The 25,147-nt window shown below is 38.0% G+C and overlaps 1 protein-coding gene across 3 annotated transcripts in view; it reads left to right on the top strand.

Moving 5' to 3' along the window:
- ZNF385D (zinc finger protein 385D) overlaps positions 1-24,439 on the top strand; it is an 855,124-nt gene extending 830,685 nt beyond the window's left edge. The window contains exons 5-8 of one of the 3 annotated variants that reach the window (XM_026496932.4): positions 6,201-6,431; positions 13,350-13,528; positions 14,561-14,662; positions 16,505-24,439. In XM_026496932.4, the coding sequence (XP_026352717.1) occupies positions 6,201-6,431; positions 13,350-13,528; positions 14,561-14,662; positions 16,505-16,738 (746 nt within the window). In that variant the 3' untranslated portion in view covers positions 16,739-24,439. The remainder of the gene's footprint in view (positions 1-6,200; positions 6,432-13,349; positions 13,529-14,560; positions 14,663-16,504) is intronic. The other 2 variants (XM_057315888.1, XM_057315889.1) reach the window with 2 other exon arrangements.
- Positions 24,440-25,147: the final 708 nt, after the last annotated feature.

Genomic DNA, 25,147 nt, shown 5'->3' with positions numbered 1-25,147 from the left:
CCTCATTTTGTAAGCTCAGGATTTTAGGCAGTTTGAAGCCCTTCCTATACCATCCCACGAGAGGGGAGGTGATTTGATGTAGCCAGGTATGAACAAACTAACGTCTTCCTCTGGTTTCCAGCTACAGGCTGTGATCTCCTACCTCTCCCCTTCTTTCCTTCCTTCCCTCCTTCCCTCCCTCCCCCCTCCCTCCCTCCTTCCTTCCTTCCTTTTTTAATTTAATTTAATTTTATTTATTTAAGAAAGAGAGAGCAAGGTGGGAGGAGGCACAGAAGGAGAGGGAGAGAGAGAATCTTAAGCTGGCTCCAAACCCAGCACGAAGCCCAATGAGGGGCTCAATCTCAGGACCCTGAGATCACGACCTGAGCTGAAATCAAGAGTCGTACCCTTAGCTGACTGAGCCACCCACCTGGCAACACATATAGACACATGCACACACACAGATACAGACACATACGTACACACACAGACGTGGGAGCCCTGACTCTGTATGCTGGCCTCCGAGGCACCCATTCCAGCTCCCACTTCCCTTTCCTGTCATTCCCACTTGTTCAGTTGGTCATCAAAGTCTCTGAAAACTTTTTTTACAAGATCAACAAATTCAAAAAATAGACTTTTGTTTCAGGGGCTTGTGATATGTGGAGCCCTCAAAAATACAACGGGGCCATTCCGGCCTGGGTCTAGTGGTGTGGCACTGTGCTCAATAAATGCTAGTTAAATTAAATTAAATCCATAGGAAAGAAGCCACCAGTAATAATTTATAAAAACTTGTGATTTTCTTTTTGTCACGAGGCACCTTTTTATACTTGAGAACGTCAGCATATTTAGGAGGAAGCAGCTGTTCTGCTCACTTGCTACGAGCCTGGGTGAGACTTAAATTCACACATGGAGGAAGGACATAAATTGCATATAATTCTGAGTCTCTGATCTACGGGAAAACCTGATGGCATCTTTGGGTCATAATATTAATTCCTATCACCTGAGGGGAAACTTAAATAACTCAGCTCTGGTTGTCTTACTTGGGTTATGAGGTCTGTGTCTAGAAGAATAAATTGCTTACCTAGACCATGTAACTTGGCTGCTCTATTTTGTTATCTGGAATTCAAGTTGTTGATATTTTCTGGAATCTTTTCGTATGCTTTATGGATTTTTAAAAAGTATTTTCAGTGTTTTTGCACAAGGATGAGGGCCACAAATGGGCCACTGTGAATACTGACATGTTTTCTTTTGTTCTCAACTAAAGCCCCATTCCACAAAGTATTAGCAATCTGTTTTGATGCCAAAGCCAAATACTGACAGTTGTAATAATGAATATTTGCTATAGGATACTAGCAGACAAACTGCACAGAAATACAGACCCGAACCATCGCAAACCTTTTTCTTCCCACTGAATAGCGCCCATAATTTTTGACTCCCTGTCACATATATTGTTCTTAGAGGGTCATTGGTTGAAGAGTACAAGGAAATCTCAGTCCACCTTTGGGGAACATTAGGAAGAGTGAGTCATTATTCTAGTTTCCAATCTTTTGGAAGGAAGGAAGGAAGGAAGGAAGGAAGGAAGGAAGGAAGGAAGGAAGGAAAGGGAGAGAGGGAAGGGAGAGAGGGAAGGAAAGGAAAAAGGAAAGGAAAGGAAAGGAAAGGAAAGGAAAGGAAAGGAAAGGAAAGGAAAGGAAAGGCCTGTAGTTTAGTTTTACCATTTTGCACAAGAGCTTATTTGAGAGCTGTTGATTTTTCTTTTCTCCCCTCCTCCCAAAAGGATTCCAGTAACTGAATACTTCAGAATAAATGGATGATTGGTCATACATGATTGACTCTAGCTCAGACTATGTTAAGGTTCTTTTAAAGTCAAATTTCTAAGATGCTATCTTCAAACATGCATAATAAATCATGACCAATTTGAATTAGCTGAAAAGAAAGAAAATGAATTAGCTGAAGAGAATGTAGTCAGTTCTTTTATGAAAAAAAAATCAAAATTTTAGCAATAAAAAAATAAATGAAGAGCATGTGTTCCTGAGCCAGACTGTCTAAGTTCAAATCCTGTGCTCCACCTGGCAGCTCTGGCTTCGGGCAAGTTCCCAAATCTCTCCATGCTTCAATCTCTTCTCAAGATGGGGATAGAAATGGTATGCCCCTCTTAGGCTTCTATGAGAATTGAATGAATTCATACCTGTAAATGCTTTAAAGGTGATTCAGTAGTCATTAGCTGTAATTGTTACTCATTATTCATTCATTCATTCATTCATTCATTCATTCATTCATTGTTTTCTCTTAATAAATATTTGAGTGTTTTTCTCATGCCAAGTGTAAATGCAAGAATATAGCAATGCACAACACTGATTAAAGATTTAACTTTATTATTATCATTGGAAGTCATCATGAGACATCTCATAAACCACTTCGTACGTGATGGATATTTATCAGCCTTCTTGTCCTCACTAGTTTAGTATATATAGAACCCAGCACAAAATAGCTGCTTAATAAATGTTGACGGAATCAAGTTTGAATACGTGAATCATTGCAACACAAGATAATAAGCACTTAATTTAAAATTGGGAGATGCAATATCAAGTCCCAGTTTCTACCCTAGAGCACTATGTGACCTTGAGAAACTTACTGAAAAGTTTTAATCTGAAAACTAAGAAAACTATACCATGAAACCACTAAGATCTCTTTTGATTACGATTCTACCAGGTAACCGACATGATGCACTATTTGTTGACTGGTTATGGTTCTGTTTTTCTTAAATTTAATGAACTTTTCATTTTAGAATAGTTTTAGATTTACAGAAAAGGTGCAAGAATATTATGGAGGGTACCTGTATACCCTGCATCCAGTTTTCCTTTACTGTTAACATCTCACAGTGTCATAGTGTGTTTGTCAAAACTGATGAGCCAATGGTGATACATTATTATTAACTAGAGTCTATGTTTCATTCGGATTTCCTAAGTTTTTACCTAATGTCCCTTTTTCCTGCTCCAGAATCCCAGCCTGGTTACCACGTTATATATAGCCATCGCATCGTGTCTCCTTAGACTCATCTAGATTTGGCAGTTTCTCAGACTTTCCTTGTTTTGATGACCCTAACAGTTTTGGGGACTGTTGGTCAGGAATTTCATAAAATGTCCTTAAATTTAGGTTTGTCGAGTGTTTTTTCCCATGGTCATACAGGGGTTGTGAGTTTGAGGGAGGAAATATAGAGGTAATTCGTCTCACATCTTATCAAAGGTATATGCTGTTAACGTGAACACCCATAGAAGATTCTGTTTTTATGGTTGAATAAGAATTATGTATAATTGGTAATTTAATGTACAATATTAAGGAAAATCTCTTGGCTAGGTGTAATTTTCTAGGCCATATATAACATAGTTGATTCTCTTTAAATACGGCATAATCTTAAAATATACTTACCTAACTTTTCCCATGAAAAAAGTTCCCTCACCACTGATAAATGAAAAGTAACTGAGAAATCCATGTCTTGTTATAAATTAATAGTCATCCTATCTATGGATACAAGGCTTACATATTAAATTTAAAATGAAAAATATAGCTGTTTGTATTTCTTTCAAATTACTGCAAAATTGAGAAAATAACAGATTTGTGCTCAGGGATGAGGTCTAAAGCACCACAGCAGAAGGGCCAGGAGTTAAGCGTTTTGATACTAATTCGCCTAAACCTGTCTCATGCAAAGGACTTGCCTTAAGAAATGTTAATACTTCACTAAGCCCTAGGCATAGAGAATCTGGCGTTTCTAATCTTGTGGCATCCTTGGTCTAAATGTACATTATCCTCTGAGGTTAGAAAAAATACTAATGTAGCTGTCACAGGGATTAGAAGATGCATGGTTTTGTTTATTCTATACTTTTCTTATGAATTTCACTATAAATAGGAAAGTTGGTGTAGGATTACTATGATCTATGCTATGCACAGTTTTCAGATCAAGATATAAAATAAACATAGTCAATCCCGAGGAAAGGTTTTTAGAAGTGTAGGGTATTACTAGGGATAGTCTTACTTGGATTTAAATGAAATAAATAGCCAGCGTATCACATTCTGGCTCCAGCACATAGCCACACTAAGTTTAAATATATCTATATTTATGGTTGTCACTCCCCATGGAGCTGATCGTAAGAACAATTTAGTAGTTTAGCCTACTGCTGATTGTCACCTTACTTTGTGACCTTACCATGTGTCACAGTCATGGCCAAGAGTGTCATCCACAACATCTTTTTTTAAATCCCTGGTTTTTTCAATCTATAGAATACTTTGCCCTGACTCAGCGTATTCTATTTCTGTGACCTTGGGACATATCCTTAATTTCTGGAATTCCCTCATTTGTATAAGTTTGTGTGAATGTTAAATGAAATTATGTATATAAAACATAGCAAATTAACTGGACATTTGTTATTTATTCATAGACACATATGCCTATGCTTTCAATCATTTCTTGTTTGTTGGGAGCAATGAATAGCTACTAGACCATCTTAAAGGAGTCATTGCATCTGGTCATGTCTACGTTCTCAGAAATATTTTCTAGCTATTACCTGATATTTTAACGTTGGTACCTCAAGAGATAAGTAAAAGTTAATCAGGAAATGGACCTGTCAATGTTCAAGGGAATAAATGTATTCTTGTGCCAAAACTTGATATTGGAGAAATTTTATTTATTTCTCTCTAGCCACGAAAAACTGATGAGCAGTATGACTCTTTTTACATGGTTGGAGGATATTCTTCAAAACATAAGGGAGGCTTACTTGATGATCTTAGCAGCTAAATAAGTGATTAAACATGTATGAAGTGTCAGGCAAAGGAAATAAGATCCAGACGAAATGTTTTATACAACAGCCCTCAACAAGAGCCCATTTCTCTTCTTATTGACTAGTATTTCTGAAGCCATATTTGGGAAAGAAGCCATAACCAATCTCACCTAAACTCCCTCGTCAATGTCTGGGTCAAAGGAGAAATCCAAGTCAAAAGGCATCCTGTAACTGCAATCAACTCTTGATAGTGTGGTCTAATAAGAAGTAAGCTTTTATGAGGACAACACTTCATTGCAGGCAGACCACTGTCCCTTATAACCACTGCCTAATTCATTTATTATGAACTTTTCAGTGTGGCATTAGTGACCATGGCAGCATCTGGAATGAGAAACAGTTCCAAGAGCAGGTGTAGCTGGAGAGACAGCCTGGGAATATTTTGAATAGGAGGTTAAGAGCCAGCCAGCTGGGAGGCAGAGTAAGTAGTATAAAAGTAGAAAGGATAGGAGGAGAGAGCTCTCTTGCAATTTGTTATTGGATATGGCAAACATTGCTGATGGTAATTGGTAATTGTCATATTCGGAATGGGAGCTGTGTATGCCCAAGTGAAGACAGGATAAAGGACTTTTGCTTTAGAGGTTGACCTCTCCAGATTTAGAATCACTTCGGAGCCAGAAGCCATGAACACTTTCATGGTCATCAGACTCCTAAAACAATGATGTGACATTAACATGATGTGACCAGTCTGTGAGTTTCCTGGAGAGTGGCCATTGATGTTTGAATACTATGTAACAAACTCTCCGAACACAGACTGGTACAGAGCATGCATTTAATAAATACGCCAGACCAGAGTTTTTATACCTGGCATTGAGTATGCGACTTTTTGTAAGTAGGACAATGGTTTACTAAATTATTGATCTGGACAAACCAATATATCATCAGGGTTCCATTTTTTTCTTCTTTTTTTGCACAAGCCTATACAAAAGGATCAGTACTTACATTTTAATTAAAGAAATACTTGTAGAAGGAAAACAGAAAGACAATAAAAATAAAAATATCTTGAAAGTGTTTATCCTCTATTTTTTATAAAGCCATCTGTGTGGAAATAATTGCATACAACATACAATACATTGTAAAGACTATTTTGCTAACGCCATATGTTAACAAGAGAAATCTGTGGGTATGTTTATTTGCCCCACAGGAAAAAAAATGTAAGTGTGTTGGGTGTGTTTTTCAGATCGTCTGCATGGTTTATATCAATATAGGCAACTACATGTGGCCATCTATGCAAATTTTTTCATGAGATGATTGACTCATAGTCGACAAGCAGCAACTGCTGGCTGCTCTTATCATTATTAGCAGAATGTAATATTAGTGATACATTTCCAAATAGGGAAAGATAATACCACTGTTTTTCCCTTCTTTCCGCTGCTATTTTGAATACAGACAGTACCGCAGGGACACCAGCAATATCAACGACAACTGTGGAAATTCGCAAAAGCAGTGTTATGACAACTGAGATCACCTCCAAAGTGGAAAAAAGCCCCACGACAGCCACTGGCAATAGCTCATGTCCTTCCACGGAGACTGAGGAAGAAAAGGCAAAACGGCTTCTTTACTGTTCGCTATGCAAGGTTGCTGTCAACTCCGCCTCGCAGCTGGAGGCGCACAACAGTGGTGAGATGCAGGGATTTCTTTTCTGTCTCAACAGCTCTGCAATTATCTTCCTTTGAATGGATTCGATCTTTTGCAGCAGGGGACAAAGGGGTGGCGGAAAACTGGCAATTATTACATGGAAGTCATTAACCATCAAAAAAAATAAAAATGACATGCAAAGTGCCATTTACATGGGTGCAGGAGAGGATTTGCAGGGCTCCTGCGCCTCGATGTGCTTGTGTTTGTGTTTATGGATGTGTGTCTGTGTGTGTGCGTGCACGTGTGTTATTAAACATTAGGAGATAAAATATAATTCTAAAGTGCAAGCTTTGCATTTATTTGATTTCGAAACTGCTATGTACTCCCACGCATTGACTTCTAAATGAAGTTTTCTAAAGTTTTGTCAATAATATAGTTGCAAAATTTGGTTCCATAACTCCATGCGCTTTTAGCTAAAACCTTTCCATTACGGTTTTTATGGCAAATGATGCCGTTTGGGCTAAATCTATATCACCCGGACAATTAAACGTAAAGTGCTTATTATGGGCAACCACCGAGGTATGTTCTCTGCATGTAATACTGTATTTACTCTTTGTGACAGCCTAAAGATACTATTCTTGCTATTTGATTGAGGTTCAGGCATGGCACATGACCAGTAGTGGCTGAGCCATGATTTAAACTTAGATCTTTCTAACTTAAACACTAAACTTGAACATATCATAACAGAATGTACTGATAAGCCAGGATAAATGCTTCCCCAATGTATTTCAATTCTATCCGTCTACTGTATATTTATGTGTAAAAAAAATTATATAGATATTATATATCTATACCTATCTATCTAGATAAATAGATACAAAAACAGTCTATATCTGTGTATCTGTATCTATCTATCTATATATATATATCAATAAAATCTAGATTATATCTATATATAGATATATAGATATATTGATATAGATAATTATATTTATATCCTGCCTGAGATTTTAGCCAGCCTTTTGGCCCTAGATTAGATTTCCCCTAAAAGGCTGGGTTCATTGCCAGGACCCTGTCAGCAATTACAATAGGAACAGAATCATTTGTAAATCACACCCTGGGTTGATATTGCAGCTTTATGTTGGCTGTCATTGGTCAGTCACTGTGCTGCACGGTAATGTTCAAGTATTGACTTCAGTATTCTAAAGGAGTAATTGCGGATGGAGAGCAACTCCTTCAGCACATATCTTTCCCCTCCATGCAACATTAGTTGTCGTCTGGGAGTTCATGAGTTCAGAGGCTGAGACACACAGAAAAAGATCTGGCCCCAAGTCAAGATCTATACCGTGCAGACGTGCCTCATGTTTTACTCATGCAGTTACATTATTCAGGGATGCCAGATAATTGAAAAGGAAAAACATCATTGAAAGTCCATTTATTTCTCAAGAATTCTTGATCATTCTGCATAGTGAATGTATTTCGAGGGGCAGTCAGCTTTGACAGATAAACAAACCATACCTTTGAGGCTGGAGTTAATTTATCAAGAATTTGGATATTCTTCCTGAATTCTTATCAGAAACATCTGATTAAGAAGCAAAGAATAGGGGCACCTGGTGGCACAGCCGTTAAGCGTCTGCCTTCGGCTCAGGACGTGATCCCGGCGTTATGGGATCAAGCCCCACATCAGGCTCTTCAGCTATGAGCCTGCTTCTTCCTCTCCCACTCCCCCTGCTGTGTTCCCTCTCTCACTGGCTGTCTCTATCTCTGTCAAATAAATAAATAAAATCTTAAAAAAAAAAAAAGAAGCAAAGAATAATTAGTTATTTCATTATATCATATCAGGTCAACGTTCTTCATATTCCAATTCTACAGTCCTCATCTCTGCTTTGTGTGTCGGAAATACCCACAAAGCTTTAAAAGCATATTCACCCATGTCACTTTAGGATATATATATTTCCTATATCCAGGGATTCTGATTTATTATATATCCAGGCCTAGAAGCTATAGTGTTTGGGAGAAGAAAAGCAAAAACAAAAAACCTCACACGTGTTGTGCAGGCAGAGCTGAGAACTCCTGGAACCATCTTATCTGGGAGTTTAAGGTAGTAAGTTCCTTACGGGAATCCCTTTAGAGGGGTGTCGCCTCCAAACCTTCAGCCTGGCCAGGGGACCATACCCCCCTTCTGTCTATGCTTGGTTTCTTTATTCCTGCATTTCCCTTCCTACATCAGAGATCTTTTTCCAGGGTCAAGGCCCGGTGCTTATTTTAGGCCTCCCACGTGACTTGCACTAGTCAATTGGGCCAGAACTGGAGGTGGCAAAGGAAGAAGAGACACAAGTAAATTCTCTTTAACCCTCTTTGTGTGCCATTTTTGATCTGCGTATCCGGCTCTCTTCCTTGTAACTGCAGCAGCGTGCGGAAGCTCGTTGTGTCTGGAAAGTCCTCCACGCGTGGATGGCGAATGCCGTCGTTCCCATATTCAGACAGCTGCCCCTTGTGCACTGGTTCCTGCATCTTTCCCTGAGGCTCCCGTGTGGGGAAACCCAGGGGAGGGGGGTGTACAGGTGAGAGGATCTCTGTAGGCTCACTGGGTTGTCGTGAAAAGAGTAGCTGCTGTAGGAGTCATCATAGGGTTAGTGTGGTATGCTTTAGTTTGGTTCCTTTGGGAGCAGACTCTGAGACCAGGATTTGAGGGCAAATGGCTTTTAGGGGAGGCCAAGGGCACAGGTGAGGAAGTGGGAAGAGGGAACAGGGAAGGGAAGCAGCCAGTGCCGCGTGCGTCACTAAGCAGTGACCAACGTGGGCAAATGGAACTGGCCAAACAAAGCCTTGACATTGCATGGCTCACACTGCGTTTCACTGTTTCAAACATAAAGATGTCCAGTGGTCACATAGAATGACAGAATGGAGTTAAGTCAAATTCTGTCGCTTCCTCTTCACGATCACAGTGCTATCATCTCATTGTTCATTTATGATCTCCTGTTTACATTAGAAATACAGAGTACCGAAGGGGTTGAATACGCAAACTGCAGCTTTTGTGAGCTTGAATGATTTCAAACTGTTAGGGACTTGCTAATGACACAAGAGCTTGTAGCTGAATTCCTGTGTGTCTGCGGCCCACAGTATAACGGAGAGGTCTACACATTAATTTCCATGTAGCGTGTGGTGTTTAGTATAGGGTAAGTTAGACAATAGGCTCATTTAATATATGCTAAATCTCAACAGTAAAAACACTGATTGTTTAGAATGTAGACAAGTTGTGTTCTAGGAAGCAGTCCTTTATCACGGACGTTGATTAGAGTTGCCAGTTCATGGTGCTACTGGAAGGCAGACTGTGTTTTAGTCCATTTAATGATTTTCTAATTCTCTTCAACGGACCCTCATATTACCTGCACCCACAGCAGACCGTGATCACCCCCTGCGTGCCCCACTGCTCCCACACTCACTCCCACCTCTCCAATATCATGAGCAGAGTTCTCTGCTTTCTTTCAGAGCTAGATATTAGGAAACCACTGTGACGATGGGGCCCTTTGTCAGGAAACCAGGTTTGAAGGCCAATTTTGATAGGGAGATGTGTCCTTTGCATCTAAATTATAATTCTAAGTATTTCTCTCTTTTTTCCCCCCTTCAGAAACACATTCTGTGCATGGAATAAGGCCTGTAGTTCTGAATGTAGAGTTGTGCATTTATGGGTTTTCTTTTAATCTTAAAAAATATACTCATAATCATAAACAGATTTTGAGACTATAGCTTCTATCAAACACCACCTCTTCTTGTATGTTACAATGGAATGAGCTAGAAGTGATCAGACCATTTCTACCTCAGATCAGCAAATAACAATTCTATGTGAATCTGGGCAAGTTGACTGTACTCTTTGGATTTTCTCTCTCTGTGTGTCTCTAATGGAGCTAAGAGGCCATATGGCACCTTGTAAGGATGAATTATTGTGGCTCATTATTAGTATGACCACAGTTGCTGCTAGCATTATTTGGGGATCAGTTGTGTTATTTCATTTGCTTTCTCTTTTTATTTTTCACTAAATTTGCAGTTAATGGATTTATATTCCATAACATTGGAATGCAGGATTTAAATATGAGCACTCCTGCTTTGCATTTTTTTCTTTTTCTTTTTTCTTGTTTCTTTTTTTTTTTAGAATTCGATAGGAGAAGTAGATCTAAACATACTAGCATGATTCACAAAACAGTATAAGAATGTTTAAAACAACTGAAGAAGACATACTCTTCAAAAGTTTTGGAAGTCTCCTTTTAGTTGTTTGTTATAGACACAGATAATACAAAAAAAAATGTTTTGTCTTTTTCTTCAAAGAAATCTCCCCAAAACATTCTACTAAAATAATGCTTTGCTTAGCTGATTTTGATGGTTTTCTCTATATAATTAAAAAAAAAACCCTTTGAAATGTTTTATAGTTAATGCTTATTACGAATTTGGGTAAATTTTTCTGGCAATAACTTGAAGTGGTAACATTTGATGATTTTTCACTAGGCTCATTTGAGCTTTTCTATCCCTAGACAGAGCTTATTCTATCCCTCACTAAGTTTTAATATCCAGAAAAGCAGTTATCAAAGGATAGACTTTACTAACTTTTAAAGTGCTTAGAGATTTCTAAATTTTTGCTTAAACAAAACCAACACTATTAAGGAGAAGAGAATTGACTAAAAGTCATTGAGAGCACGTGGACGTGCCAAAAGTAATCCTTGAAACAATAAATGCATTTAATGCAACACTTCAGTAGAGCAGATCATTTCCTTTTTCACAGCTACTGAGGCACAAAGAAATGTAAACCACACAGCTAATGGGGCAAACTCTGACTCCGACCATTCCAGGGTCTGAGCTCACAATGCTCTTTACAGATATCGGTTCATTGCACTTTGTTAATGTCTAATACTTGAGCTGCATCTATGGATCAGGTGCTGAAAACACAGTATGAGCAAAACCCAGGAGTTGCTTTCAAGAAGCCCATGTCTAATCCATGGTCTGTGTGAAGGAAGAGAATTAGGTAAAGACTCGTTTCATCAAGACATCTGTTTCACATTGTGAGTGAAAAATTCATTTCAGCCAGTCAGCTGCGGTCAGTGTTCGTGGCCTTATTATTATTAAGGTCCACGGATTATCTGCCACTCCTATTCAGCTTCTTCTAGCGTAACAGTAAGCCTCTCAGTTACAGAAGCTATTAACCAGGGTGGATCAAGAGTCCCTCCAGAAAGTCAGAATGAGAGTCATTCTCCTACTGACTACTTCTTAAGCATCGAGAAGCCAAACCAGCCCAAGAATGCTTCTCAGTTTGACTGAAGAAACTGCATGGAAAAGAAATATTTTGATAAAATCACCTGTTTGGATAAAGAAGGTTGGACACCCATCTAGACACACACATGTACACACGCGCGCGCGCACACACACACACACAGTGACACAAAGTACATATGTGTGTGTGTGTAGATAGATAGATAGATATAGATATACACATAAATAGATCTTGCTTCCTAGAGCATTCTTTTGCCCTACACTGACTTACACCATCTGCAGAGTAAAAAGTGTTTGTGTCAATCTTACAAGGGGGGGTGGGCTTGCAAACTGCAAGAAAAAAGCAGACTGCAGGGAGGCCTCCCCACCAGCACACGGAGCAGGCTCCGGCTCCATATTTCAAGTCCTCCAGTCTACTTACAAGGTGTTGACCTTTTTCTCTTTCCTTAATATGTTGGGATATGAACATTCTCATAGCTGTGCATAAGAATATGACCTTCAAAGTGCGGAGTCTACGTTGTAGGAATATACATTTTTTAATATTGGATTCAGTAAAGTTGCAATCATTTTGAAAGAGAGAAATGTGACTATAAACCTGTTCCGTGAATTCATCACCTCTTGTTTAAGGTGATGGTGATTGGCACTGACCTAGTGCCCCTCAATGTGTTTTCCTCATTAATAGTCAATGGTTCTGGGAAGCTGCTCCAGGAATCAGAAGTTGAAAATCTTATTTTTTATGCTTCCAGCACTGATAGCAATCTAATACATACAAGTAGGAAAGAGAAACCACTAAAAAAGTATTTAAGCAAATGGGATGGCAGGAAGGACTTAAATGATGACAAGAGAAAATTCCATAGCAAAACCATATGGCTAAGTGAGAAAAATAAAGAATAGTTATCAACACTAAGAAAAAGAAAATTGTGAACAAAATTTTGAGAGAAAATTCCCATTCGTGAACTACTAGGTTAAAAAAAATGACTGTTAATAACTGGAGTTACACTAGTTATGAGTGAGTCCAGAAATATTACTGGTTTATTAAAAAGAAACGTTTGCCTGTAGTGTATCTGCCTAGCCTTTCACCTCTCGTCTTCTTGGTCGTTTGTTTCTGTATTTGAAATGATATGAGCAATCAGTGTGGGCTTTACTATCCTAATTTTCTTTTCAGTCACCTGGATCTTTATACCCTTGCTCTTCCTTTCTGAACCTAAAACACATAGCCAAGAAAGCTTGTTTGTATTCTGTTTAGAAAGTGGGTCTTTAATTAGTGCCACTTCTGTAGACACACCATGTTTAAACTGATTACATTTGTTACACATCACCTCCAACTATACCTTTAGCAACTAAATCATTCTTCCTCATCTGCTATCATTTATGTCTTATTAGCATCAAGAGGAAATGAAACGAAGTCACACCCATTTAATTTCATCTTGGGACTCTGGAGTGTAGGTGCTCTATTAATGGTGCTGGTTTGTTATGTGGGACGTTGTAAAAACACGAGTAATTAAGTAATGTTCTGTAAGGTGGTCAGAGTGTATTGTCTTCCACGTTAAGCATATTTCAGTCATAATTCCTGGAAGAACTGCACTAAATTTGATGTCACATTTTGTTACTGTATCATTTCTTAAAGTCCTATGCTAGCTAAGATTTTTTTTTTTTTTTTGTATTTTTTTCTTTCTTTTTTCTAAATCTTCCTGGCAGGTACTAAGCACAAAACCATGCTAGAAGCCCGGAATGGAAGTGGGACTATCAAAGCCTTTCCTAGGGCAGGCGTGAAAGGCAAAGGACCAGTTAATAAGGGGAACACAGGTCTGCAAAACAAAACGTTTCACTGTGAAATCTGTGATGTGCACGTCAACTCGGAAACACAACTTAAACAGGTAGACGGCACATATTCTAGAAATGAAAACCACACATAGGGGACGTCCTGATGGGCAGAGTGTGTGTGCTTCCTTTGTTCCCTTTCTTTCCCGTTTTTCTCTCCCATCCATCCGTCCATCCATCCACTTATGTTCTAGCCGCTGCCCTTATTTATTTATGCCTATTTTAGTTGCCAAGGAAATAGTAAAATCTAATCTTTTCTAAGTCCTTTCAGAAAATGTCTGAAGTGAGTTTGTACTATTCTTACATCTGAAGAGTGGGAGGAAAAGGCGTATTAGATCTTTTCTCTACCAGGTTTCCCACTCCAAAGTGTTGATTTTCTTTAAAGGTCACATTGCAATGTTCCATTTTTACTTGTTTAGATATTTACATGTTACAACTAATTTTATACCGTTCTATTCTTTTATTTTATGTACTTTATTACATGGTGGTGTACTGTATTTCTAAATCCTGCGGCCACCTGCTAAAGGGATGACTAATCTATTGCATTCACTTGCACCGTGAATAGCCTTCCAAAGAGATCAGTTAGACGTTGCCAACTGAAGGCCCAGCCCTCATATTGTGTTGTATTTTATATGCATATGTGCAATATTGCACTCATTTTATGCACCCTTGTTATTTATCTTTAGAATTTAAGGGGTTGACATTTGGCTGTACAAATGTGAGGATAAATATTAGTATGGAAATAAATTCATGCCTGCCTGGGCATCTTTGTTTATTTGCACATAAAATTCCTTTAGACATTCCTTTCCTTTGTACACTTTTAAAAAGGAGATTGGTGCAGTGGTAAAGAGAAAGGCTGGGAAAAAGAAGAGCCTTCTCTTTGTTAAAAATATACTAAAATGAGTAGCATAAAAATATATATCCTCAAGCCATCAGAATCCAAGGACAAAGTGCATGCTCTTTCATTTTTGTCTTTCTGCAACTTGTATGAAATAATTAGTATCCTTCCTCAGGTTAAAACAATATTGATGAGGGGGGTTTGGGGGATGTTTTTTTTAAAAGCTGTCATTTTTAATTGCTTTTAATAGCACATTAGCAGTAGAAGGCACAAAGACAGAGCTGCTGGGAAGCCCCCGAAACCTAAATACAGTCCTTACAACAAACTTCAGAAGGCAGCACATCCTCTGGGGGTGAGTGTCATCGTTGATTCCCACACAACAGTGATCTTGAATGTCCCACAGTCCGCCGAACTTGATTTGGGGAGGGGGGTCAATTACAAAATGAAATAAATGGAAGGTACCTTAGTCATGACAATTGATTGGAAAGTTGCAGCCCCTACTCCACCAATAGAATTGGTGGTTTCATGAGTTGTTTGGCTGGTTCGACACGTTTAGCCACAGTCTGGTACCTTTGTCTTTTGGAGTTGGGCTCTGAGTAATGACAGAGCATGCGGAAGGGAGTAAAGCCAAACTCTTGAGTCAGGTAAGTAATCACATAAAGTCTGCGCATGATGTTAGTGGGTAGTTTTAGGAAAGGTCAGTGAAAAACAAGTTCTCACCTCTGCTTTTTAATATCTTCAAGGGACAAAGCACTGGTGTGGTGGCTACCCTCCACAGATTTGAATTTTGAATAGCAGTCTCCAAGGCATGGCTTATTTTATTTAATTACTGTGCCAAGAACAGTATCTAAGACCTGGGGAAATTCTTCCTGAGAGATTCCCTCTTCCCATTACCCCAAATATTCCTTTTAGATTAGTGAACATACTGTATTAGTGTCCTGACCTGGCCTATTTTTTAGGAATTTCGGGGAAATCTGTGAAACCTGATAATTTCAAGCTAATATTTATGAGCATGTGGGGTTTTTTGTTGTCTTGGGGTTTTGTTTTTTGTTTTTGTTTTCCTGGTTGAATTGACCATAGCTTTTATCAGGGAGACCCAGGGCTCAGTGAAAAGTTAAGAACAACTGATAGTGTGTGCTGAATTTTGCATTTTGAAATCTGTTTTCTTCAAAATAGATCTTATTAATAATTGGTGCTATTGTATGCTGCTGGCACATGAAAATATAGTTAAAGGAAAACTGCAATCATCTATTATGAGACCTCAGTAGGAGTTGACCCAATTAATTTAGTAGCATCACCCATTTTTATGCAAATGAAGTCACTTTACTCTTTTGTACAGAAGCAATTTTAGCTGCATTGAAAGGCTGTGAATTCTGCACAGAGCTGGTGTTCCGGCACCACTAGTCATAGCTTCGAGCGCTATTTCTGACCAGCATAGATGCCGCTTTCAACAATCAAGTGAATGGTTCTTAAATAAACAGGGAAGTCAAATTGTGTTAATGTTACCATCCAAAACCTCCTTAGCTCTCACTATGTTACTGTTTCCATAAACGGGAACATTCTTTCTGTGAGAACAGCCATCTTACTAATGCTACTAGCCAAAGAATGAATTGGTTTTGTAGGGTAGGGTTGAGAGAAATGTTACCATTTGCACAAGGAGGAAGCAGCCATGGCAGATTTGGGGGGAGGTAAGTTTCTTCCTTGAAAGCGGAATTTTGTTATTTTTATTTCTCTCCATCAGAACCTCACACCTTGCTATGCTCCCCCGTTTACACACTTGGCTAGTCCAATAGTAGCTGACAGCATTAATAAATCTCTCTTTTAAAGTATCTATTACGTGACAGTTAATGTGTGTGTGTAAAGTAGAGTAAAAATTCCATACTTTTTTTTTTTTCTCAACTTGAATACCTTCCTCAGGAGGTATATTAATGACAAAAAATAAAGTAAGGTTGCTGAGTACTTTTCTGGAGGACTTTCCAAACATCCTAGGTTGGTCATCTTCAAGTGATCTTCCAGCTCTTTCAAAGGAAAGATGGTCTACACTTTCTGTTATTCTTATCGATCCTTCCCCAGTGTGATTTTATCTTTGTAGTTGTTTCCTGCTACATTTTAAAAGCTGCCCATCATTTTGGATTCTAAAGGTAGATGCCCAAACTCCTTTCCTTCTGCACTTTTCTTTTTCTCTCCCTTGCAGGTAAAATTAGTATTTTCAAAAGAACCTTCAAAGCCATTGGCTCCACGAATTCTACCAAACCCACTGGCAGCTGCGGCCGCCGCTGCCGCAGTGGCCGTGAACTCCCCCTTCAGTCTCCGAACTGCTCCAGCGGCCACACTGTTCCAGACCTCCGCGCTCCCGCCGGCGCTGCTGCGGCCAGCTCCTGGACCTATTCGGACCGCCCACACTCCTGTGCTGTTTGCTCCTTACTGAGTTCCAAATGGGAGTACTTGTACTGCAATAATTTTTCAAAAAACAAAAAAACAAAAGAGAACTATGCAGTGTTTATTTATAGTTTAAAGTCTATCTGAAGAGCCAGGACTTTTGATAGTGAATTGAAAAGATTATTTAAAAAAAAAAAAAAAAAAAAGGAGGGAGGTTTTGGGGGTGGGCAGGGACGGGTGGTATTTTCTCCAAATTAAAGCATTCCTCTTGAACATTGATTGTTTTAGAAGTGATCTCCAGCATTGACTTGTAGTGGTATCTAGAACTTCTGAAGCCTTTGTGACTGTGCTTTTGGGCACCTATTTCCCTCTGCATTGTCTTTCCTGCTTTATGAAACAACTATACATTGTAAGGGCATTAACTGGTTCCAATGTATATATATATAATAATTTACTCTGTAGATTAAGATAATATGAAAAAAGAAAAACAAAAACAAAACAAAAAAGAAAAAAAAAAAAAAAAAAAACAAGAGCAACACTGTGAATAGTAGTACCCGTGCTGGCCCTCCTGCTATGACAGCAATTACTGGGTATTTATCCCAACAAAAGTAGATACAGTAGATGTCTTGTAAAACAATAGTGCTGTGTCTCAATCTATGCCACTAGGTTTTAAAGAATTGCAAAAGGTAGAATGAACAACTATTTCCTGCCAGTAAGCAGTCAAAGGATACCCAAGCACCACAGGGTTTTGTGGAGGTCTTCCTGGTCCACATTGTCCCCCTCTGATCCAGCTTGTAGATGACTTTAAGTTGAGGACAAGAGAGCAGGGCTAAGCGTAAAGGTGGGGGAGATAATAATAAATGTAATTTCTTACAAAGTACTATTTCCCCACCCTGAAGCGGTGTTGCTGGAAAGAGGGAAGACTTTCTAATGAAACTGTATCTGAAAACAGGTAAACCCGTGTACCGTGGGTGTTTAGAAAGAAATAAGTACAACTGTTCTGTTTCATGAGCAAGGAATGATCATAACCTACAATGATAATGCAAAGTAAAGATTTTTCATGTTAGTACATATCCAAAAAATTAAAAAACAAAAAAACCCAGAGAATATTGCATCTCTGCAATATCCCCTTTATATCATACCAGTAAGGTTGTCTTTTAGGCAAAGGTTTCTGCTTTGAACACGATGATAGAGGTTAGCTATTGTTGTGGGCTTTTTCTTGTTTTTTAGATTTCCTACTGACATGATATAAACAATATATATTTAAATGTTAGTAAAACAAGAAAAATGAATCTGAAGTGATTGCAGACCAAGGATATAGTGTTGAAAAAATTCTGGTAAGATGCACTTGACGTCATTTCTCTAGTGGAGGAACGAAATACTGGCAGCCTTTGATATTCACCCTAAGGCTGAAAGGAATTGATGTTTTACCTTTAAAACATGATTTATCAGGGGTATATATAAATATATGTATATTGTATATATGTTAGAAAGATTAAGAGAATAACTTATAAAAAGAAAATCTATATAAAATAATTATATAACCATCCCATGTTACATGTTATCATTAAGTTGGTAACAAATGGCATAAAAATAGCTGTGCCTTTAATTTGTGATAAAGGCTATTTGCTTTTTCCCATAGAAAGCTAACGTATACCTATCGCTATGATGGGATTCGATTGCAGCCAGTCTGTTGCATTAATAAGAACAAGGACACTCAAACTTAGAACAGCGATAAAACATGTACAAATCAACCCTACGTGATTTAGGTTTAGAGAAAAAAAATATTTTTGAAAAGGTTTTGTAAAGACTATTTAAATCTATAGGGAAGGGCTGGGTATGGCCTTCCTGAAACTGCTCTTATCTAAACTATAGTAACATTTTTGAGAGGTATAAAGATTCAAGATGAAACCATTTGAGAGATAGGTATTTAGCATTTGTCATTTTATATTTAAGAAACACCCATAGCGTGCTTGGTGCTCAACATTGAACATGGTCTTTGGAGTTCTTCTCCACCATCTAGCTATAGACATTTGTCATATAAACATATCTTTAAAGCAGTTGGCTTTATATATCTTTCAATAAACAACAAAATAAGAAGAAGGAAGGAAGGAAGGAGGGAAAGAAAGAGGGCAGGCAGATAAGAAAAACAAAAATATTTCATTAGTCTTCAGTAAAAAGAATTTCAAACCACACATCTCTGGTTAAACATGTTGGTTAGTATGAAAATTTGTTTTTTGAGACTATCTGGTGAATTTTACACTTACCAACACCTCTACTCTCTGGTCTTAGCAAGTGATTCCTTTTTTTCATGCACAGACCCTACTGGTTCAGCCAGATGGAAAGTTGCTCATGAGTTTGTCGTTTGGGGCTCTGTCTATATCCTGTGTGACCAGCTTCTAACGAATTTGAATTTTAGTTGCCTTTTCTTGCTTTGTCAAATATTTTGATCTTTCACTATAAGTTAACCTGAGTCCTTATCCAACAACCTTTACACCCGATGAAACCTCTTTCTGTTGGAGAACTTAATGTTAGTTGATGCAATCTCACTACCGTGTGCTTTTGCTGTTCTTCCCCGTCTTCACCAAAGTGAATTAGCCAGTCCACTAGAAGTCAGGGCCTGTGGGATGCAAAGAGTCCTGGATCACAAGGTGTTACTAACTTTAATGATTTGCTGGGAACAAACAAATCAGCCATATTTTCTCCATCAGCCATATGAGAAAACTCAGAAATACCTAAATCCCTTCTGCCTCACTTCGCTATGGAACCATTTTTGTTTAAATGGTCTCTTAAATTGGAGTTGTAATCATCAGTTGTCTTTTACTCACTACCTAATAAAGGATGAAGCCTAACTATAGAACTTACAGTGGATTTTCTGTGAATTGCTTCCCTCCACTCCACATTATTTATCAACACCAGATCAACATCTATTACAGTTGAGACTGCTATAAAGCCATACCCTTTCCCTTAGGGAACTTCTGTCATGAATAAAGATCAATCATTCAGATTGGCCATCATCGGTGCTCTGAAAATCCCCAAGGATGGTCTGACTCTATGGTTATACACCCCTTCCCATGCATCACACCCATGGCAAGGAAGTGATAGAGAGAGCATCTCTGATTTCATTTGAAACAAATATAAATGCATTGCGAGAGCCAAATGCCTCTGGAAAAAGCATTGCTGCACCTCATTCAGATCATCCAGACAAATAGGAAACAGTCGTTGGGAGGTGCTGTATTTCTCTTTTGAGAAAACAGGTGATTACATGTGACAAACTGCTCCTCCCACTGGTCCTAATCTTTGAAGAGTGGTTGTTCTATCCACATAAGCAAACACCGTTGGCTTTTGGCGATTTACATCATCCTGGCCTCATCTGTAAAGATTGCAATCTTCAAGTACTATGAGGCCTCCCTTCATCTATTGCAGTCATTCACTGCCATTATCATCAGAGCTATAATTTGGTTTTTTGAAAGGTGCTACATATTGTACTGCCAAAGAACTATTTAACCAGGAGAGTGTTCATACTTACTTGCAAGTTAAAAGAGTAGGAAATGATAAAACAAAACAAAACAAAAATAAAAGACAACTAACTTTAAAAATAGGATTATTCAAATTTATTGTGGATGTGCCCATTTAAGTTTCTAAGGCACGGGACCAATACATAGCACACATGGCATTAAATTGCACTTACAATTAAATTTTAAATACACTGCCCCCATACCCATGCAATATTTTCCTTCCCGAAGAAATCAGATCACAAAGCTAAATGATTCAAGTGGTCTAGAGGCCTCTTCAAATATCAATTAATGTAGAGAACTACCTTTCTGTATATTAGCATGGATGACATTATATTAATTACTATTTGTATTCGGCTTCATAAAAGCATCATAAAGTGGTGGGGGAAACAATGAGCTGAAGGAAGAAGTCAAATTCTATTGTAGACTGTATCTCTGACCAGCAGGGTGATAATTAGTTGACTAATGCTTTGTCCTCAATTTCTTCATCAGGAATATGGTTGAGCTGGTTTACTATTACTACATTAAAAGACCACTTCTCTCATCCTGTCAAAAATAAAATTGCTTTCTTGTAGTGAACCATGGAGCTACTCAAATATTTGCATATATCCAGAAATGCGTTCTCTATTCCTCTCCATGCTGAGTGTATATCACACTGGAGGTCACTCATCCAATCAATCAGAATGTAGTCTTCAACAATTATCAGAGGGGTTGCTAATTCACAGTGGACTTTTAACAAAGTCATAAAGGATGCACCGTATCTCTTTTCTCAATCTAGAACATCATAAATTTTGAACAAAACCACAATCAGCAATAGAAAGTTATCATTGTGAGTGTGGAAGGGAGCAACAGCTATGTAAATGCCTCATCCTTATTCCTTTTGTTGTGCTTTCTCTCTTCAGCAGAAAGGGTCTCCCCATCACTAAATCTGCCCTGGGTTTGCATGTGTTTTAGCTAATGGACACCTTATTAAGACCACTTCATCCACAATCAAAGGTATCAGTGATGCTCTCATCATTGTTACAGCAAGAATTATTGGAATTCTATTTCTGACAGTGAATGTTTCACATATCGATTTCTGTAGGTTTTCACTAAAATGGTAGATTTATTTCAAGACCATCCCCTCTGTTCTTTCTATGACATGCTTTAATAACGACAGAGGTTACTACCAGGAAGTGAAATGGATCATTTATAAGGCAAGTCTTCCTTGTCTACTTATTAGTTCTGAGAGTGGTGTCAGGGCTTCCAGTGAAAGATGGATATGCTGATATATCATCCTCAGGTGGCCTACAGGGTTCTTTCAGGAATGGGTTTAGAGCTTACCAGAATTATGAATGGTGATGGAAGGCCAGTTCGGCACTGGAAAACCCCCTATGTGCTACGTTCTTTAGAAGTCCATGCAGATTACAAAACATCACAGAGTTTGAAGAATTCCTTGGCTTGCTCAGGTGTGAAAGGACCAAGAATCACCTTCAGTCTGATCATCTTTTTCCTGTTTTCAGTGACAGAAGGCCATCTGTCTTAGATGGTCAAGTTGACTCTACAAACGGCCAAAATGCATTTCAGGTCAAACCTGATGATTATGTATGATCTAGTGGAGTATCCTAGAATTTGGTCAAGTTTACTAAAACCACAGAGAATGGGGTCACGTTCTTTTCATGACTGACAAGTCAACTCCAAAAGCACTTTCCAAAAAGTAGGGCTAAAAGGGTTTGTAAGGGAAAGAGTCAAACTAAAAATAAGTACCTGAACGGTGACCAATTCTAAGGTTAATGTGTCTGTATATATACATGAAGTGATAGAGAATTCATCCTTTTACAAAGCCATGGCAATATCTTCCCCCCCCCCCAATGATCAAGTTGGTTTTATTTTAAGAAGAGAAACTCTAATTTCACATTTGGGAATCTTAATAAATTTAAGGCATTGGAGAGGTTGACAAGTAGATATAATATCAAGGTACTATCCTCTCTACTAACCTTATTATGCTAGCAGTTTGAGTTGGGTAATGCAATTACAACATTTCATACAAGCTACTAACTTTCGATATAGAAGTTGAACCTTTATCAAATCTTCTTTAAATCTGGGTAGTGTGCAAGACATGGTAAAACAGGACTAAAGAAAATTACCAAGGAGATAATCCTTTATTGGGGGCCTAGGGTGTATTTTTTTCAGGAAACAAAATTTGTTAAAGTCCTTTGGCTATTTGGTTATCTAAATCTAGTGAGATATAAACCCACTGGGAAATATGTTATGGCATCTTTAAGCTATGGTAAAAGTGTATGGAATTTTATTAACTAAAAATAACAATGTGGGTTTTAGTCGATACTTCTCAACTCAATTTAAACTATATCATTGTATAATTTCAGCATAGGACACCAGGGCGAGACAAGGCTAATATTAGGTAAAGACCCTCCATTAAATGCTTTATGTGTCTATCATGACTGTGAGTTAATATTATTAGATACAGGAAAAAAAAAATAAAGGTCTTGAGATGCTGGAAAGTTTAGCTTTCATGAAGTAGTCAAGAAGCATTTCCTGGGATAACATCTGTTTTTAAAGTGATTATGGAAAAAAATGTGTGGAAGTGGTGGATATTGAGGAAAAGCCTTGTGACAGAGGGATGTAGGCATAAGATTGATCATCGCAGAAAAATGGCCATGCTTGGTGGCTTCAAGACAAATTATCTATGAAGAAACTGGGCCAACTTGCTTGGTATTTTGAGGACTCCCTTCGGAAAAAAAATTAGGAGTAACAACGTGACTACAAAGATATGCTAAAAAAAAAAAAAAAGCTGAATTTAGTAAACACAAGTCACTTGCCTCTCAAAATTGGTTCCAAAATCTAAGCCTAATTTCTATAAATTTCAATAAAGTTGTTTTAAAATGCATCTTGTGCTTACAAGTGTTCGTATTCCTATGTATTTGAAGTGGAATTGATCTGGTGCCAAACCAATGTCATTCATAGCTCTGCTAGACCCTCAATTTTGTCTTGAAAAGAAACTTGATAGATTTTATTTAAGACATCTAGTCTTAAAGACACGTGGAACTCTATGCAAAGAACATTGTTTTTTCTGGGAAGTTTGTTGGTCAGTTTTTTCCCCTTATCAGTCAAAATCTTATGTCAGTTCAACTAAGATTTCCAAACTTAATTGTAGTCCATCATTTCTGCTAGAAAAATTTATTATTAGCTGATATATGATGAGACCTTTGATTCTCATGAAAACTGGAGGTTTGGTGATTTATAAGTAATGATTCTTAATAACAGAACTTTAAACAGACTCTATCAAATAAATTAAGTGATGACTATGCCTATTTACTGAGTCAATTTGAGCCTTAGTTTCAAGTTCTAAAAATAGTTAATCCACATGCATTTAGCGACCACAAATTGAAGGCAGTGTTTGTTTTTGACAACCAGACTTCTGATTGGAAACTTTGGCATTAACATTCCAAAAAAGTGAATAAAATTTTGAAATTTAAAAAATAGGCTATGACTTGTTCTACATTTTTGTAGCCCGCAAAAAAACTCCTCAAGGGAAAAAATTATGTGACTTTTTTCACCTTATATTCTCATAGTTTAGAAAATACAAGCAGGGCTTTGTCCAATATCAGTCACCTGGCAAAAGGTTTGATAAAGTCTACCCAACGACCGTAATACCTCATATTTGAAAGAGCATTACCACACACACTGAAGAGGTACGTAGCTTTCTTGATTTTACAAAAAAAAGAAAAATAAAAGAAAGCAACCAGGGATCAAAGAAATTGCCCTGCCTATAATCACAGATATGGCTGCCCGCTAAAATGATGCCGCGCTGGTTACAACGAGCATGTTCCTTCGTCTGCACCTTTAGGATCCTAACTTGAGCAGCAGAAGCCAAAATGCTTAGGATGCAAATTTGTGCCACCTTATAGCCCATATGTTCGGTCAATCACTTTGCTCATTTCATCTTGCCAAACCATGCTTACTAAGAGGTTCTAGATGTCCCCAGGTGGACTTGGACCATTGAGATGAAATTTTTTGTGTGTTTTACATTTCGATACTTGAATTATAATTATTTGTGTTATTGTTATTATTTATTTTAATTGAAGACTCAAAGAACTAAAATCTTAAATTTAAAATAATGAAATCAGGACAATTCACATAATTTGTACCATGCCATTCTTCTGTTTTAAGTCATGTATGAAAATCTCCCCATATGCTAATAATTTCCCCAATGTGAAATGAAGCTGCTATCGATTTTATTGACTCAGAAATGTAAAATGTATAACATTTTATCCTGTCTCTGGTCCTGTACTAAGTTAAACTTTCAGCTGGGAACAAATTAATCTTTATTTTTATCAGGAATTCTTTAAGAACTTTTTGGTTTCAATAAAAGAAAGACGCTAGTAATATTTTTATGTGATGAAAGCTGCCTGGTTCCTTCAGCAGCCCTAGAAATGTCCTCAGCCATTATCTCCTCTCTCCTCGACAATATCAAACTTGTCCGGGTACGAAATATTTCGGATGGTTTCAGGAAATCGGGACATTTAAGTCCTTAGTCTTCACTTATTTCATGAAATAAAGATGGTTGCTTATTTTCCTCTCATCCACAAATAATCCATAGGTAAGGTATCCAATTTAGGAAACATTTTTCCTTCTTAGTTTAAGTTTGAAGGCTCTTTGGAAGAGGAATATTAGAACAAATTCGGTGTGCATTCTAGACGTTCTCCTGTACTGGTTTGTAACATCTTACCGTTCAGAGAAGTACAAAACAACAACAGCCACAACAAAAACTGCATAACACGATTGTTCCAAGCCTCACAAAACAGGCGCCTCATGACTGTTTCTCAAAAGAAATGTTTGAGGGGGTGGGGGGAGTATAATACGTTGTTTTTGTCCATCTCTGAATGTTGCCTGTTGCATTGGCCCCTCTTTCACCCTTGTTAGAAAGACAGGAGTTCTTATCT

This window comes from Ursus arctos, unplaced genomic scaffold, assembly GCF_023065955.2.
Source record: "Ursus arctos isolate Adak ecotype North America unplaced genomic scaffold, UrsArc2.0 scaffold_20, whole genome shotgun sequence".
Lineage (NCBI taxonomy): Eukaryota > Metazoa > Chordata > Mammalia > Carnivora > Ursidae > Ursus > Ursus arctos.
This window is presented reverse-complemented; position numbering and strand designations above follow the sequence as displayed.